This window comes from Phaethon lepturus, unplaced genomic scaffold (genome assembly GCF_000687285.1).
Source record: "Phaethon lepturus isolate BGI_N335 unplaced genomic scaffold, ASM68728v1 scaffold5891, whole genome shotgun sequence".
NCBI lineage: Eukaryota > Metazoa > Chordata > Aves > Phaethontiformes > Phaethontidae > Phaethon > Phaethon lepturus.
In genome coordinates, this window is record NW_010518338.1 from 466 (window position 1) to 16,778 (window position 16,313).

Genomic DNA, 16,313 nt, shown 5'->3' on the forward strand with positions numbered 1-16,313 from the left:
GGGCCTGTCTGTTCCTCCTGTGTTGCTGCCCATAACTGGAAGGAGGGAGGAAAAAATACCCTGTGCTCCAGATTCCCTTACCAGCTGTCCCAAGGGCCTGAAGTCTCTTTTGTCGTTCTTGGACTATTGAGTTGCAGCTTTGTCTCCATCCATGTGGAAGAGCAGTACTGGGTAATAATAGTCCAAGGGCTGTACCAGGCTAGGAAGTTTCCTAGTGATGTCCTTGACCCAGGTCCCAGGGAGGCAGCAGACTGCCCTAACAGAAGGGTCTGTCTGGCATATTGGACATTCTTGACTTTCAGAAGGGAGTGACCTACAACTATAACCCGTCTTTTCTTCCTCGTGGGGGTGGCTGTTGATGCAGAGGGTATGCCTTTCAGGCCTTGGCAGCATCTCCTATCTATCTATCTATCTATCTATCTATCTAATCTATCTGGACTGTTGTCCACTTCATCCATGGGCTGTCCTTCCACATCCAGAGCCCCATACCTGTTACACAGAGGCACCTGGGGAGGTGAGGTGACCAAGGAAGGGGTTCACTTGCCACCCCAAGCATCGATGTGCTTCCTTTCCTTTAAGCTACTGCCTTCAGCCTGGCAGGGGTAGGATAGGCACCCCCTTGATCTTGGTTTTTTTTCTGGTGGCTGTTCTGCTTCTGTCTCAGGGAGGGCAGAGCATGGTTCCTTGAGTACATTATACATACATGGAATAGAATTACATGTATTGTGCTGGCTTTGGCTGGGATGAAGTTAATTTTCTCCATAGTAGCTAGTATGGGGCTATGTTTTGCATTTGTGCTGGAAACAGTGTTGATAATTCAGGGATGTTTTCATTATTGCTGAGCAGTACTTACAGAGTAAAGGCTTTTTCTGTCTCACCCCACCAGCGAGGAAGCTGGGAGTACACAAGAAGCTGGGAGGGGGCACAGCCAGGACAGCTGACCCCAGCTGACCCAAGGGATATTCCATAACATATGATGTCATGCTCAGCATATAAAGCTGGGGGAAGAGGAATGAAGGGGGGGGGACATTTGGCGTGATGACATTTGTCTTCCCAAGTAACCGTTATGCATGACAGAGCGCTGCTTTCCTGGAGATGGCTGAACACCTGCCTGCCTGTGGGAAGTGGTGAATGAATTCCTTGCTTTGCTTGTGTTGCTTTCCCTATTAAACTGTCTTTATCTCAACCCACTCACTTTTACCATTCCAATTCTCTCCCCCATCCCACTGGGGTGGAGTGAGCCAGTGACTGCACTGGGCTTAGCTGCCAGCTGGGGTTAAACCATGAGTCTCTCTCTCTCTAATATATACACACGCCTGGTAACCCTGCCCGGTTGCAAGAGACTGAGCTGTTGCCTTAAAAAAAAAATCCACACAGTTCCTCTGACCTGGACGCTGCCATCTGTAACGCAGCCACCTTCAGCCTGGGTAGAGGGCTGTGCAGTGGCAGGCAAGTGGCCCGAAGGCAGGCAGGTCAGCGCAGAGCAGAACACAAAGGTGCACTCTGAACTGGGAACACAAGAATACTGTAAAACACTCGCGGTGGGAGAGAAAAACACTACCAGTCACTTTGAAGAACAGGTCATGCAGCTTTTATTTAATTTTACCTTTTTGGTAAGTAAGCAGGAGGGTTTTCTTTCAGTCAGACCATTCACATACTTTGACAGTACAGATTGCAGTGAATTTGATGGAGATCTTGCAACATTAGAAAACTTTTCTCAATATACATCCAGTTAAGCAACAGCTTGTAGGTCAGAATGTGAGTGCTAGAGTCAAGTCTGTACACTGCACTTCAGGTATACAAAGCATTGCAGCAGCACAAGAAATGCCCGCACCGGGCAAAGTACAGTGTGTTTTACATAGTGCAATCACTTTAGAGGAAAAACTCTAGGAAGGCCACATCTATTTATTTATTTTTTTAATCCTGTCACGTTTACAAATGTGAGGGGGGTAGAAATCAAACCTCTGACTGAATTAACTTTTGTACAGGTAGGTTTTGTGTATAGGCACGTGCTTTAGAGAGGAGCTCTGAATCTGTTCTGTAATCACAAGAAAGACATATTGCTTTGTGACTCAGAAGTGTTATGCCATCTCTAACCTTCCTAACACTCTTGGCCAGAGTTGTTGATCCAGCTGTTTGTAGAGTTCCTAGAATACGCTCTTCCCTCTAGTGTAAATCCCCAATAGAGAAATTCAGGTTGCTATTCACAATGATTACAGTTATTCTACTTACGGTCATTTGACCGCATTAGGCATTGCCTCTGAATACTCCAGTCCACAGTGAACACTCAAATTACCAGAGACATGGAGGTTCTTGCTTTTCTGTTACTGTCACTCACCAATACGAAAAAAAAACCCAAGTCAGACAATGAATTGCTACAGCAAAGCATCACTGGTAATATTAATCTAATACAAAAAAAAAAAGAGCACTCATGACACTACATGTCATGGTAAGCAAGTTTTTAAAGATACTGCAAAGTGACTTGCCCAGTAAAATTTTAAAATGTACACTGTGCTCAACAGGTCAAACTACACGTAAACAAAGAGCAGCTCCCTGCAACAAGGTGTAAATCGAAACGTTATAGCACCAGCTCCCAGCACCAAGGAGTTGCCCACTGACCAGTTCTAGTGTACAATGCAATAGTGCTCGCTGAGGTTTCTGCTACACAAGAGCCACAGTGGGACAGCTCTGCCCATTTCTTGCTGACATTTTCTTACCAGGTGTGCACAAATTACATTCCTCCCCTCCTGCGGAGAGCAAGTCAGACAACGAGATTGTTACAGTACCAGAAAACACTGAATGGGAAATGGCACCTGAGGGAAAAGTAGGTACTGCATACCTGATTTTGAATGGGCATGGGGGAAACGTGACGTTATCTGAGCAATCCTCTCCCTAACTGATCAAATCTGAAAGGAACTGCAGACTGTAAGAAAAGAAACAAACCTTCCTATGCTGAAAGCCATGGACATGATATTGCCCACACTAATGATTTTATTTCACCATCAGCAAAGCATTTATCCCCAAAACGCTGTACACATACTGGTCAAATTATGGTGCAGTGCTAACTTCACACTATTAAAAGTCTGTTGCTATAGTGGTCAGGTTTGTCTTTTATCTGAGGAGGGCAAAAAAAAGAAGACAGGCAGCATGGCCACATCATCATCATACAGCAATTTTACTTGACATTAATGCAGGTTATCATCTTCTTAAGTGCAAATTAAAAAATATTTGCTAGAAACCAGCATGACTTGGGCTGCTGAGAAATGACAGATGATTCAGTTTCTTACAAATATTGACAAGTCTAAATCATTAGAGGTTTCCAAAGCAAGAACGGGGTTACGAACAGGAAGGGAATAAAACATTACCACTATTAAAAAAAGGTGTCATTGCAAACTTCGAACACTCTTCAAAAACATATCTAAAAAAGATTGTTTTACTTTTTTTTTTTTCCTGCAGCTGAGGAGTGTCCATGCAAAACAATTTTGAGAAGAGCAGTGTTCTACCTGGGCGCCAACTAGGCCCAACTTTGTCCCACACAGCTCAGTAAAGTGCTCTCTTGTGCATCCTTTGAGGAAAAAAGTTCTCATTTAAAGTTTGGGAGGCCGAGGTTGCTAGCTGGGGAAGGCATAGACTCGGTCAATCCATGTTGAGGTCAGAGAAGGAGGAAGGAGCAAAGTTAACAGTACTCTGCCTTTCATAACTCACAGACAAGAGGCTGCAAGGGAGTACCAAGTAGGAGAAGCAGGTGGGTGTCAGATGAAATCCTGACCCTAGGAAGCCATAGGAGTTTAGCACAGGCTTCATCAGGGGAAGCATTTCATTCTTTAAAGATAAAAAAAAACTAGCTCTACTGCAGAGACCCAAAGATTTACTGTTTAGATGCCAGGTAACAGATCTCCAGACACAAAATAAGTGAAAATCAAACATGCTTTTCACTTGCTGTGCTGGCGGTTTTCCAACGATTCCTTTGAAGGACAAAGGGGATCTGAGTAACATTCTTTTGCTGATTTAAAATTAAAAAAAAGCATCTTGCCCTCAACATTTTTTATGTTGCACACTTATGAACATTCTAGGGCAGATCGTTAGAGGTATTTACTGATAAAAACAACTAACCATCATCTTAAAAGAATAAAAATAACACTAACGGGGAAAAGAATTTAAGGCATTTTTTATTTTGGCCAGGAATGATGCATGCTACAGAGTAATCTTCGTTTTCCCACTTGGTTTTCAGATCACTGCACTTTTTTGTTTTTGTTTTACATGGCACTTTGTAGTTTGTGTTTTACAACTTAGTCAAGATTTTCAAGTGTTTTCTTCAATATAAATGCCTTCTCTTGTAGCTCAGGTCTGCTATCTGATGCCATCGTAGACAACGAACGAATGAGGTGCTCTCTGCTTTCTGGTGTCAGGCTTTCCCACTGTTGAGCTTCTGTGTAGACAGACAGACATTGGACATGAATACCAGCATGCCAAAAAACCAAACGACCATCTCCTTTTGGTCTTAGAAGAGTGACTGCTTCAACATTTCACTTGCAGTCCATACTGCTCTTCCATGAGGAGGCAAATTCAGCTGGACACTCAGCTGCATATGCTGCCTCATGCACACGGAGTCATGCCTGATTAACTAGGCTTCATTGTCTAAGCCTGTAACATGTAAAAACGAGGACCTGAAGAACCAAATGTTTCCCACTTCACAATTGCTTCATGTAGCATAAGAAGACTTTTGCTACAATAAAGCAAGTGTGAAGTGCTAACAGAAAGCCAAAGGAAACATTTGCTACAGAACAACTGCAGACACGTATGACTTTGAGACTTAGGTAGGCTCATTCTCTGAAGTAAATTCTTCAAGGCTTAAATCCTAAATTAACAAATCCGCAGTTACTTCAAGCCCTCTCCAAGTTTCCCAAGTCACCAAGCACAGAATTCCAAGTCCCAACCACCCCAAAAGCACCCAGTGCTGCAAGCAGAAGGTAATGCCATCTCTCCAGGGTTCCAGGCCACACAGACATGTGCTGCCTTTACCAGACAGCGTCTCTCCTACATGGCAAGCAAAGAGTCTCACCTTGCAGTTTGGTGAGCAGCAGTTGTATCACAGACAAAGCTTCTGTTCTTATGGATGTGTAGCTTTTGTTTTCTAAAGTATTTAAAAAAAAAAAAAAAAACAAAAAAACAAACAAACAAACAAACAAACAAACGACAACCACATTGAGAACCAAAGGCACACTAGCTGTCCAAAGAGCACTCACCACTGTGGTCTCCAGACCACTTTTGTTAGCACCGCTCAATGAGCTCATTTGTGCTGGCAGTATGCAGTGCTCCCGATTAGACACATCTGAAGGGCAGAAAGTGACCAACTGGAGGCTGAGGAGCCAACTAAACCTTGTGCATCACTTCTTGTACCACCACAGCACACAGACAACTTCTGTGCATAACAGACCGTTCTTTTGATGGGTTGTAAAGGCTATAAACCATCCAAAATTTAGTAAGCAGCATCAAATGAGGGCACATAAACCCTATGCCATCAAGCACAAGCTTGTCACAAAAAGTCATTTGGTCTCCTGACCTAAAATCTTGTTGAAGTCTTATTCTGGGAGTATTGATAGTTAAAAGAAACTTTCCCCTAAGAGGTCTCTGTAAAGTAGGTGCTGCCTTTAGACATACCAAAACCAAAAGCCACATGCACATATGAGGAGACTTGGGGCCCTGTTACAGTCACAGGCCAAGAACGAACACTACTAAAGTAACAAACAGCCCCAGGACTGCCAACATTACACAGGTAGCTTTTATATCCCCATGTGTGCTCTGCTCAGGGAGACCAAAACTGCCTCAAAGCCTTGGAGCTTCATGTAGTGGCTGTCTGAGAAAATGCTGTGTCTCTCCGATGCATATGTATCCAAGAAGTCTGAACTGTGGAGGAGAAAAACTTGTGTTTCATTAAATCAGTATTAGCTTGATTAGGTGGGGTTGATCTTCTGCATAGAGAAAATTACTACGTTTCCGATTTGCGCTCCTGACAGGTTGCACATTCTGCCTCTCCCTCCTCTCCTTTCAAAGTTGTCTTGCACCAGAGGAATTTACTTCTATTCTATCTGCACAGCACCGGTACTGTGCTGTTGTACAGACAGTACAACACATAGTACTGTCTTCAACAGCTACTGCAACATACGAATTACCACAGTGCGGTGCAAGGAAGGGCAAAATGTTACCTCTACCAGCCAGCCCCCAGAGAAGGAATGTATTAACAAGCAATTCGTCATCGACCACAAACCGGGAAAAGTCTGTTTACCTAGAGAATGGGTGATAGATGAACAGGTTTCCGAAAGTATTTCTGTCAAAGCCACAGGGTCTGAGTGGTCCTCATCAAACAGCATTAGCCTGTCAAATGCAGAAACACTGTCAGACACTGTGCATCACTGGGAGAGAAGTCTGCTTGACTTCCTCTGAGAATCCAGTGTCATCCTCAATTTCATTAAACAGTTTGAAGCAACAAAGAAAAGAAGCATCATTGAAGTGGTTTGCAGAAAGGAGAATTACCCCTGAAAGTAGGCATTCATAGCTTGTAGCACTCCAAGCTGCACTTTCCATGTGCTGAGTTTCAGGCGGTCACACATTAACTTGCAGAACTCTTGGCGATAGCAACCTACAGAAAAGTAAGGATGTCATTGTGTTACCACGGGGAAAGGCAGAAGGAAACACTGCTCTGCCTCCCAGGTGTTCCTTGGGCTCTTCTCCAAGTGACATCAAGCTAGTCACTGCATATGACCAAGTCAAGATCCTGTAACAAGTGACCCTGAAAACTTTCACCATGTCATGTCAACACTCTCATTAACAAACAGTGGAAGATAAACAGCTGCATTACATATCTTGGCATGCTAATAAAAGCAACCTGTTTTTTTTCAGATATACTCAGTTTTCTCCACCCTGTACCAGCTTTGATGCAAACGTAAATGTGAGCAGCACAACTAGGCTGCGTTTGATTAGGCAAGCCACCTCAGGAATCCTGCGTGTCTCCACAAATTCAGAACTGTTTCGTGAAGTGAATTTAAGACAACAGTAAAATAATTTCCCCAAGGATGGGCTACTCTGTGGGAAACTTCTTGGGGCAGCTTTATCACTGAAGATCTTGCAAGCTGCAGGCAGTGAGATCCTGCATCTCCTCAAAAGCTTCCCCACTCCTCACATAATCCCCAGGTCCCTCCTTGCTACCCCTCTTCATTTTAAGAGGAAACAGTTTGAGCCGAGAAAGTTTGCTCTGCACACAGTTAGCTGACTTACGCTGCGTCTCCAAGCTCCTTGGCCAGGCTTTGCCCAGGGTCTCGAAGGCACAGATCAGGGACTCCATCTGCACCTCTTTCTCCCTCATGTCCTCGTCCTCTTCGTCATGCTTTGGTAAACCCGTGCTTGTGCTCTCAAGAGAGTTCTGCGGAGGCCATGGGGGGAAGGTATGATCAACAGAGGAATGAGGGCTGGCTAGGCACACAACTCCAGTGCAATTCAGTCTTCCCTTGCAGTTCGTGCACACCAGTCCTTGCACCCAGTCAGTGCCTCCATACAGATGGAGTACAGGCCCCCCTGGCCACGGGTAGCTCTGGTGCTACTGGCAGCCTGCTCAAGTGCACTGCAGGCTCCGTCGCCTTGCATCCAAACATCTCCCTGTGCTATGAAGTCCCACTTGTAGAGCTGTGAAGCACTGCAGATACTAAACAGCAGCACTTTACACAGCTTCCTAGGAGTCTCTTGCTGCCCGTAGAAACAGACAGGAATTAACTTTTAATGCTGTACTGGGGCAGGGCTGGACACCACAGGAAGGACTATGCCTGGAGAATAGTTGGGCTAATTCAGAATTTGGGCAGCACATGTATAACACCCCCTCCTGGGCTCACTCACAGCCTGGTATTCAGCCCCACCAAGGATGTGGCTGAGTGTGGGGTATTCCTCATACCAGCAGAATTCTGGGCAGAAGCCTGGTGTGTACGTAACAGGATCAGCCGGAATGTCACCACTCAGGTGTTTTGTTTTCAAAGAGGGAAAACTCAACAAGCTGAACTATCACCTTCTTTATCATTGGAAAGATGATATCTGCCAGCTCCTGGAACCGGTCTTCCTTTGTTGCCTGCAGTACCCCAGCTGCACAGCGCAGTGCCACCATCTTATACTTTAGGTTCTCTTTCTGACATTCTTTCAGGACAGCCTGGACAGTATCGCTGACAGTGGGCTGGCCAGGCACTGACTTCTGCAGCTCTGCACTGAAACACAAGGCACACAGAAACTATCACACCCACATTAATCCCCCCCCAAAAACCAGCCCTCCCACAGACAGGAAGCAATTCCTGTGTCCTGGCACAGGATTGCCTACCAACGCTTGTAACTGAAGTTACACTCTGGTGCTCTTCTTCACTCTTACCCTGTCTCTGTTCTCCCTGTTTTTCTTTCCTGTCTTTCCTCATATGCTTCCAATGCACTGTCTCCCCTCACTCTTCTACCTCTTCCTCTCTTTTCCCGTTTAAGGTGCCCTTAGTGTCGTCTTTCTTCTTAGCAGCTGTGGCCTATCAACATCCTCTTCCTTGCCCTAAATCAACTATTTACCTCTGCAGGTCCCTCTGAAGCATCACTTGTCCCTCCCAGCTTTCACCAGTGACACACACATTGACAAGTAGAGTGGAAAGAGACTCTTCACATGCTGATGGGAGATCCAGGATGGTGTTCACAACTTTCTAGAGTCTCCTTAGCATCAGACAGGCAACAACACTGTGCAACAACCTCCTTTTTGAGATCCCAGATCCTGAGGGTACTACTACTTCAGGACACTTACTTGCACGCAGAGACGACACTGGCAATGGCCTTTAACAGCTCCTCCTGCAATGAGTAAAACGGATACTGCTGAGAAATGCTACACAGCCAAATGGGACAGTCCTGCCACACAGGGAAAACCTTTGTACTCTGCAAGGGGTAGTGGGGAAACACACCTTTGACAACAGCCTAGAGAAGCAATGTCTGGCTCCTGCTGCTCCTCTGTAGAGGCTGCAGAAGAACTGGCTTTCCACCTGCACTGAACTGACAGTGGAAAGTGGCCTTGCTGTGCTTCTGAGCACAAGCGAGTACCCCTCAAGGCTAGAATATTGTGCAGTGGAAGTAGTATAGGCAGGAAGTCAACTCCTAAAGCAATCTGAACTCAACCTACTTATCTTCCCTGTCATTTTTGTATCTGTTAAATGCAGGACAAAAGGCAGACTCCCTAAGACAGAGTTGCTACACGTGCTGTTCTGCAGCACAGACAACTGCATTTCTTGGCTTGAGGGCAATCCACGAGGTGCCAGTTCCTTTTTTTACCTTCCCAGTCCAGGTTCTCCCTGGCAGGCCTTGCAGCAGTGCGGAGAGCACTATCCCCAGATGTGGTGGTACAAGGGAGCCTGTCTGTTTGGCAATTGATGCCATGGCAGCTGCTCCCTGGGCTTTCATCTTCCAGGACTGGGACTGCAGACCCTTCTGGGTAATGGTTATCAACTCCTGCATATACAGTCTGATGCCACCCTGAGTACCTGCATGTCAAACAGAGGAAAGCTGTAATTTTGCCACAAACCAAACAAAAATTCAATTGTATTAAAAAAAAAAAAGAAAAAAAAAAAGAAAAAAAAAAAGAAAAAGAAGCGGTTACAGTTTTATCTTTTTTTGGCCATGAAACCTATCAACAAGGCCTACTTCAGGGAACGGGGTGAAGAATTCCTCCCAGGCTGACTGAAAATAGCTTCTGTTTTCTAGGGACTTCCAACCAAAATCTTTAGCATATACCTAGACAAAGAACTCATCTCAGTCCTTCCATATGGCAGAAACTAGACATTGTGTTAGCCTGTTTCTAAGGAATATAACTTTTTTTTTGCAAGAACACATCACTGGAAAACCTTTTTGCAGCTCCTTTCCCAAACTCTAGAAAAGTAATCTGGTGACTGAGGAACCAGATCTGAAATCAGGTCAGAGGAGGAGGCAGCAAAATCATTTCACTATGCATTCAGATCCTCCTCTACAGACAGAAAGCATGGGAAAATAGCGCTTCTATAATGTAGATTCAATCACTGTAGTAAAAACCACAGGCATCATCAGAGAGATCTCCAACCTGAGACACAGGCCAAAGTCCCCTGTAATTTCAGAGTGTGCAGCAGCCAAAGGCTGGCATCAAAATTTCCAAAGCTGTCCAGCTATCTGTGCTACGATCAGTGCCATATTAGAGTGGCATTCACTGCCTCACAATCTTAAAACACATCTCCTGACTGTGTCTGTGTATCCTCAGCAATCAATACCTCTGTAATTTATTTTAAATAGCCACAGAGAAGCTAACCTGCCAAAATTCCTACAGGTCATATTTAGCAAGGAAGAAAATGGAAACATGCTTCCCAAGTCTCTTACCGTGAGAACTCTGTATTTCCAAAACGGATTTCCAGAAAGCATATTTCTTGCCCCATGGTTCCCAGAAATCTTCTACCACTCTTAACACAACTTACCAGGTACATTTTCCTGCCAAACTTCAGTCCACAGAGTAGAATTCTCTTTCTCTCCTTTCTCTTCATCGGGAACCTCATGCATGCCAAGAAAAGCCAATGGCAGCACATGTTTGGCATGGTTCTTCACTACGTCTGGACTGTAGCGTCCCATAGCATGCACAGTTAAAGCACAGCCTGTTCTGTAAACTGGCTCTGAAGGAGCAAAACAATCACGGGTTATGACTGGGAAGCAGGATTTTCCTTTAACAGCTTGGTATGCCTCTCAGGAAAGAGAGGAGGAATGCACACTATTGTATAATGATGCATGGGAATTATTCAGCCAGTGAAACCGAGCATCACTATATAGAAATGTTTCTTTACCAGCTTTTGCTACCACCGGGAACCTTTTCTGCACTGTATTCTGTAACTGATCACAACTTACCTTCCTTCTCCATGTACCAACTGCTGAGTTTGTGCAACAGCTTCTCAGTGCTACTGTCCCGGGAAGTCTGTAACAGGGAAAAGACTCAAATCACTCAAACACTTCAAAAAAACCCCAACAAACAAAAAGCAAAATAAAACCATCTCACACCCCAACTTACCCGGACTAGATGCCCCATAGCAAAGGCAAAAGACTTCTGTACCACACTGTTGCGATCAGTCAGGCCACTAAGTAGAGCACTCATAAGTTTGCCTGTTGGAAGAGACTTCGCTTTATCAGAAGTATCATGTTTTTATTGCTGTGGCAAGAATTACAATAACCTGCATTTCATTAGATTGTCTGAATTTATGCATTCTTCCTTGTTGTATGTTTGCTGGGTTATAGGTCTGTCTGGTCTGTATGTTAAAACAGCTGCACAGCATAACACAGCAAGGCTCAGCCGAAGCTAGTCTTTTGCCAGTGTCAGCCTGCATACCTTGGCTGACAAAGTTGCTGTGACGTGAGCACCCCAGCTGATCATGCTTTCAACTTTACTTCTATTTTGCAACAGGAAGGTGGCCTTCTTCCTACTATCAAATGACAATAAATTGTAAAGAGAAGACGAAGACCCAAGGAAACAAAGTCCTCCCATAGCTCGAGTTGAAGGAACTTGAGTGCTTACTGACAGTGCTGCACAGGCATTGGCAGTCTGCTCCAAGAAGGTCTAGAGATAATATTTCCTACTCTTCCTGCTGGACACTAGCGAATTCCCTCAACTCCTTGCTCTGCCTCATCCAAGCTGGTGAGATATTTAACATCCTCAGGGCCTACCCCCAGAATGCCAGTCTCATATATACAAGGCAACTTCAAGCAGCTCTCTGAGGAAAATACACACTTAAAGACCATTCTTGTGATAAAATCAAGGGCCAATAGGGAGGAAATAACTACCTACCAAACAGCAACAAAAAGCATCCTCAAAAACTGACACTGGAAACAAGCCTTACCTGAATAAGGTGTTAAATCCTGAGGGCACTGTGTGGTTAATGACACAATTACACTGGCACAGCCTCCCTGGAAGATTGCAAGGGAAAACAAAGGTAAGATAAAAACAATATTAGCCCCTAGTTAGTACTGTTAATATTTGTGGTGTTATATGCATTTGTGTGACAGGATCTAGGCCCACTAAGTCTCTGCCCTGATAAGCCAGGAGCCAAGGGCAGAAGCAGAAAAACAGTGTGTAACAAATGAATGATAAGAATTGAATTAGGAAGTGAGAAAGTTACCAGGACCCACACTCAGGATAGATGGTCCTGGAAGACTTAGAGCTACCAAGGACAACCTTCTGCACTCTCTGGTGTCACAGAGCACAACAGACACGTAGCCCAGGGGAGGTTAAGGCAGCACACATCCAGAAAATTACAAGTAATGTAGGTGGATTGAGACTCAGACGTAAAATGACTCCAGTAGGAATGAGCCCAAGCTGTCACTTTAAAAGAGACAGTCAAAAGAACAGTATTTACATTGACATTGCACTGTGTTCCCTTCTCCATTTCCAAATGAAACTATTAAAATCATAGACATACCTTTGTGCCAAGGCCTACTCCACTTTTGATCAGTTCACATAGTCGAGGAACCAGCTCACCCAGGACAGACACATCCAAATACTGCAAGCTCTAGAGAAAGGCAAGGGACAGGGGAAAAAAAAAGACAGGTAATGGTAAGAGACAAGCAGTTCTACTTCCAGCTGAGGCTTGCCTCAGTTCTGCAGGCTGGTCTTCAGCTGAATCATGAGAGTTTGCTGCATGGTGGGAAAAAGGCACCACAAAGTGGCTACCACTGCATACAGATTCTCTTGTCCTACCTCTATGCTGAGTTTACGCTGCTAAAATTATAATTTGCTGGAACTGATATACTCCTACACTCCAACTATTTAGAAAGCTGAAAGTGACACAGTAGCAAAGCATGAACTCGTTTGGGAAAGGAAGAGGGAGGAAACTCGTTTGGGAGGGAAAGGGATGCAAAGGTATGCCTGTCTTGGGACAAAACCCAACGTTCCCCCAGCTGCCTGAAACTCTGAAGCAATAACATATCCAAACTAGACAATGAAACGAAAACTAGTCAAGACAGTTTTTTTAAACAGCTCAAGACAAACACGTGGAATGAATGACATAAAGGCACAAGAGGGATGTTATTGGTATCATTTCTAATCTCCTATGCCTAAAACGCCACTGGGCAAACCAGAAAGCCTCATGCTTCCAGCACTCCGTGCAGCACACTGTCTGCAGAGGGGAGATCCATCCATTAGCAAATTCAAGGATCACAAACTAACTGAAGGTAACCCTCTCTGAGCTTCAGAAGTCATATCTGCTGTCAGTTGCCCCTCCTGCATCATTATCGTGAAGGGAATAAGCCATTATATTCCATCCAAGCAAACAATCTCTCAGCCAGCCCCAGAATACAGACGAATAGAGAGAACCTTGCTTATAAGCCAGGACATCTTCACACTACTCCCAGGAAGCCATACTATCTCTCCCCTCCCCAAGGAAGTCCCAGGTGTTGATCAGGACAGCACAACTGTCTCCCCAGGGCTGCCAGGGGAGCGGCATGGCCTGGAGGAGGGACAGCAGCAGCTGCTGCAGCCTGCGGGGTGGTAGTGAGTATGCTTCTACATCAAGCCTTTCATCCCCAGCTGCTTTACACACTATTTATAGAGAGCCCTCCACCTGACACCAAAACGCAGCTCCACATGCTGTTAGGTGCAGGAGGACTTGCTGTTATTACTTCCATGAGTACAGGAAACAAAGAATAGCTCTGGTGGCTATGCTTCTCCTACAACTTGTTGAGTGCTCACATCCCCTGCCTGCTTGCATGCCCCTGGTTGTATGCAGTGCCTGAGAAGAAAAAAGGGGTCTTGTCTTTGGGAAGGGACAGGCTCTTACAGAGGGCAGGAAGCTCTGCCAAGACAGACCCTATAGCACAGTGTCTGGGCATCAGCAAATCCTCCTCCAGCAGCAGGAAATTATGGTGCCAAGCACCACCTGCTGATAGTGCTTTCAAGTGACAACAGCATTTTCTTTAAATATCTCCACCATCAAAGTGGCAAGGCCCAGGTAGGGGTATCTAAGGCACCACGAGTCAAGGGCTGGCCAGCATTTGTGCCTAAGAACAATAACTATCATCAGCTGGAGGCCCAGGTGAGAAGCAGATTGTGGATTGTAGACCAGAGATGAAGAGAAATGGCAGCCAGCATAATCCAGAACCAGCTGAGCCCCCATCCAAAGAAAAGCACTTGAAAGATGCCCTCTTCATCAAAGCAGGCAGGTCTTCAGGTGGAGAAACAATCTGTCCAACTCCAAATGGAGCCAAGGTTATTTACAACTGACCTGAGGAGCAAGCTGAGGCAACAAGAGAAGTCACTACATGAAAAAGAATGGACAGACATCCCCATGGAGATGTGATAATAAAATGAACCCTGAAGAGGTATTCTGTAAAGTTCCCACATCGATTCTTCTTCTACAACATACCTTACACTGGAACACTTCTGAATCACATACTTACCATGTTAATGGTTTCCATCATGGGAGATGACTTGACAGCACTAAGTCTAGCACTATCCATTGCAGTCTAAAAAAAGGAAAAAAACAAAACCAAGTATAAAGTCAACAGGAAAACAGTGGAAAGGACATCCGCTATAACTCACTACCTCACAAACTCAAACCAAAATTAATTTCAGGTACATACAGACTGAAAGTAATTATGTCTACAGACTATGAAAGTCTCTCTCTTAGAGGCAGCAAGTATTCTCCTGGACTACAGGAGCTAAACCATGCACTCCTGGTATCACAGAAACAAAACGAAACAAAACAAAAAAACAAAACAAAAAAAAAGGGGGGGAAAAAAAGATAAAAAATCCCACTTTGACCTATTGTTCATGCCTTTCTTATTTGCAAAGGCCAGAGTTTGATCCTTTCCGTCCCCACAATGAAATTAGCAGAATTTGCTTCTGAACAGTGGGTGTCGGTCACTTTCACAGAAGACTGCTACTGATTAATATGGTTCTTTGAGAAAGATTAAAGGACGCTTTGCTGACAACATCCACCTCCATCCCACAGTGCTATGGCACACTTTCTAATTTATGTCATACGAAGACCTGCAGTTAATCCCCTGGGAAGAACAGGAGCAAATTTTGACAGTATAGGTACATTACAGATAGTTATTACAGACTCTTTCTTCACCTGTTTCATAGTTGTACATGGAGCTGAAGTAACATTTAACAACAGTTCTTACTAAGATTGTCCTTCACCTTCTGAAATATGTGGTGGTCTAGTGAATAAAAAAAATCCCAACCCTTCAAAAAAATCCCCACATTTCTCCAGCCATATTCCAATGACCAAACTTTTTCTAGTAACTTACTAGCTATTTCTCTTTGCATCTTTGAACACCTCTCAACGAAATCTATTTTTCTATTCACTAAATTAAGCTTAAATCTTTGTTATCTCTGCCCTGTTCATACTCTCCCATTACAATTGCACTTACTTTCTCCTGATCTGTTGCACAAAGACTCAAATAATTGAGGACTTGAGGCTCCAGCATACTCAAGGATTCCAGCAGGGCTGGGATAAGTTTTGGTGCATGAGGTTTCAGCATAGACCCAGCACTTTTACTAATCTTCACAAGAGTGTTAATGCTGAAAAAAGATGAAAGAGAAGGTCAACAGAGAAACACAGACTTAGCTCAGAAAACTCTCTGGTCTACTGTAATCTAGTACCAACAAAAAGGCCAGTCCAAATCTCAGATACACCAATGTAAGTCTCCCTGCAAACAAAAATCTGTGTATTTTTCTGCTTAAGTAAAATCATACCTGAGCCCTGAGCTTCCAACTGATGCCATGGTTTCCACAGAGATTGCTTGCTTTGGCCAGGGTATCACAAAGGGAATGGGCAAAGAGGCAATACTACAGACAGATGTAGGAAGGAATAACACATCTTCGTGTTTTATAGAAGCTCTGGGCAAAGTCACCCCAGAGACATCCATTGTCTTTGCCCAAGAAAAAACAAATTACAATGATCTGTTCAAATCCCACTTGTCAGTTTCAGACTGACCACACATTTCAGGCTGCATTTTGACAAAGGGTTTTCATATCTTCAAAAGGGATGAAAAAATTCAAGCAGTATCCACTATAATTTGTTAGGAGCTTTCTAACCTTCCTGGATAATCATGTTCAATAAAAGACAATATTTTTGCAAAGACCAGCTACACTCCAGATAACCAGCTGTAAAGTAAGACCTGGCTGTTTCAAAAACTACCATGGGATTTTTTGTTTACAATCAGAAGAGAGTCCTGAAGGACAGCCTCAAGCACAGCAAAATGCTTGCAGATCAGTTAGCCAATTACACAGGGAGAAAAGAACTTCCTGC

General features: G+C 44.3%; 1 protein-coding gene across 1 annotated transcript in view; it reads right to left on the reverse strand.

Moving 5' to 3' along the window:
• Positions 1 to 4,156: 4,156 nt before the first annotated feature.
• Positions 4,157 to 16,313, reverse strand: part of KIAA0368 (KIAA0368 ortholog) — a gene marked incomplete at its 5' end in the record, with an annotated part of 45,263 nt that continues 33,106 nt past the window's right edge. The window contains 15 exon segments of the mRNA XM_010296692.1: positions 4,157 to 4,429; positions 5,063 to 5,134; positions 6,287 to 6,375; positions 6,535 to 6,640; positions 7,276 to 7,420; positions 8,054 to 8,246; positions 8,813 to 8,856; positions 9,331 to 9,539; positions 10,497 to 10,688; positions 10,918 to 10,984; positions 11,078 to 11,169; positions 11,901 to 11,967; positions 12,480 to 12,569; positions 14,455 to 14,520; positions 15,433 to 15,583. Of these exon segments, the coding sequence (XP_010294994.1) occupies positions 4,290 to 4,429; positions 5,063 to 5,134; positions 6,287 to 6,375; positions 6,535 to 6,640; positions 7,276 to 7,420; positions 8,054 to 8,246; positions 8,813 to 8,856; positions 9,331 to 9,539; positions 10,497 to 10,688; positions 10,918 to 10,984; positions 11,078 to 11,169; positions 11,901 to 11,967; positions 12,480 to 12,569; positions 14,455 to 14,520; positions 15,433 to 15,583 (1,723 nt within the window).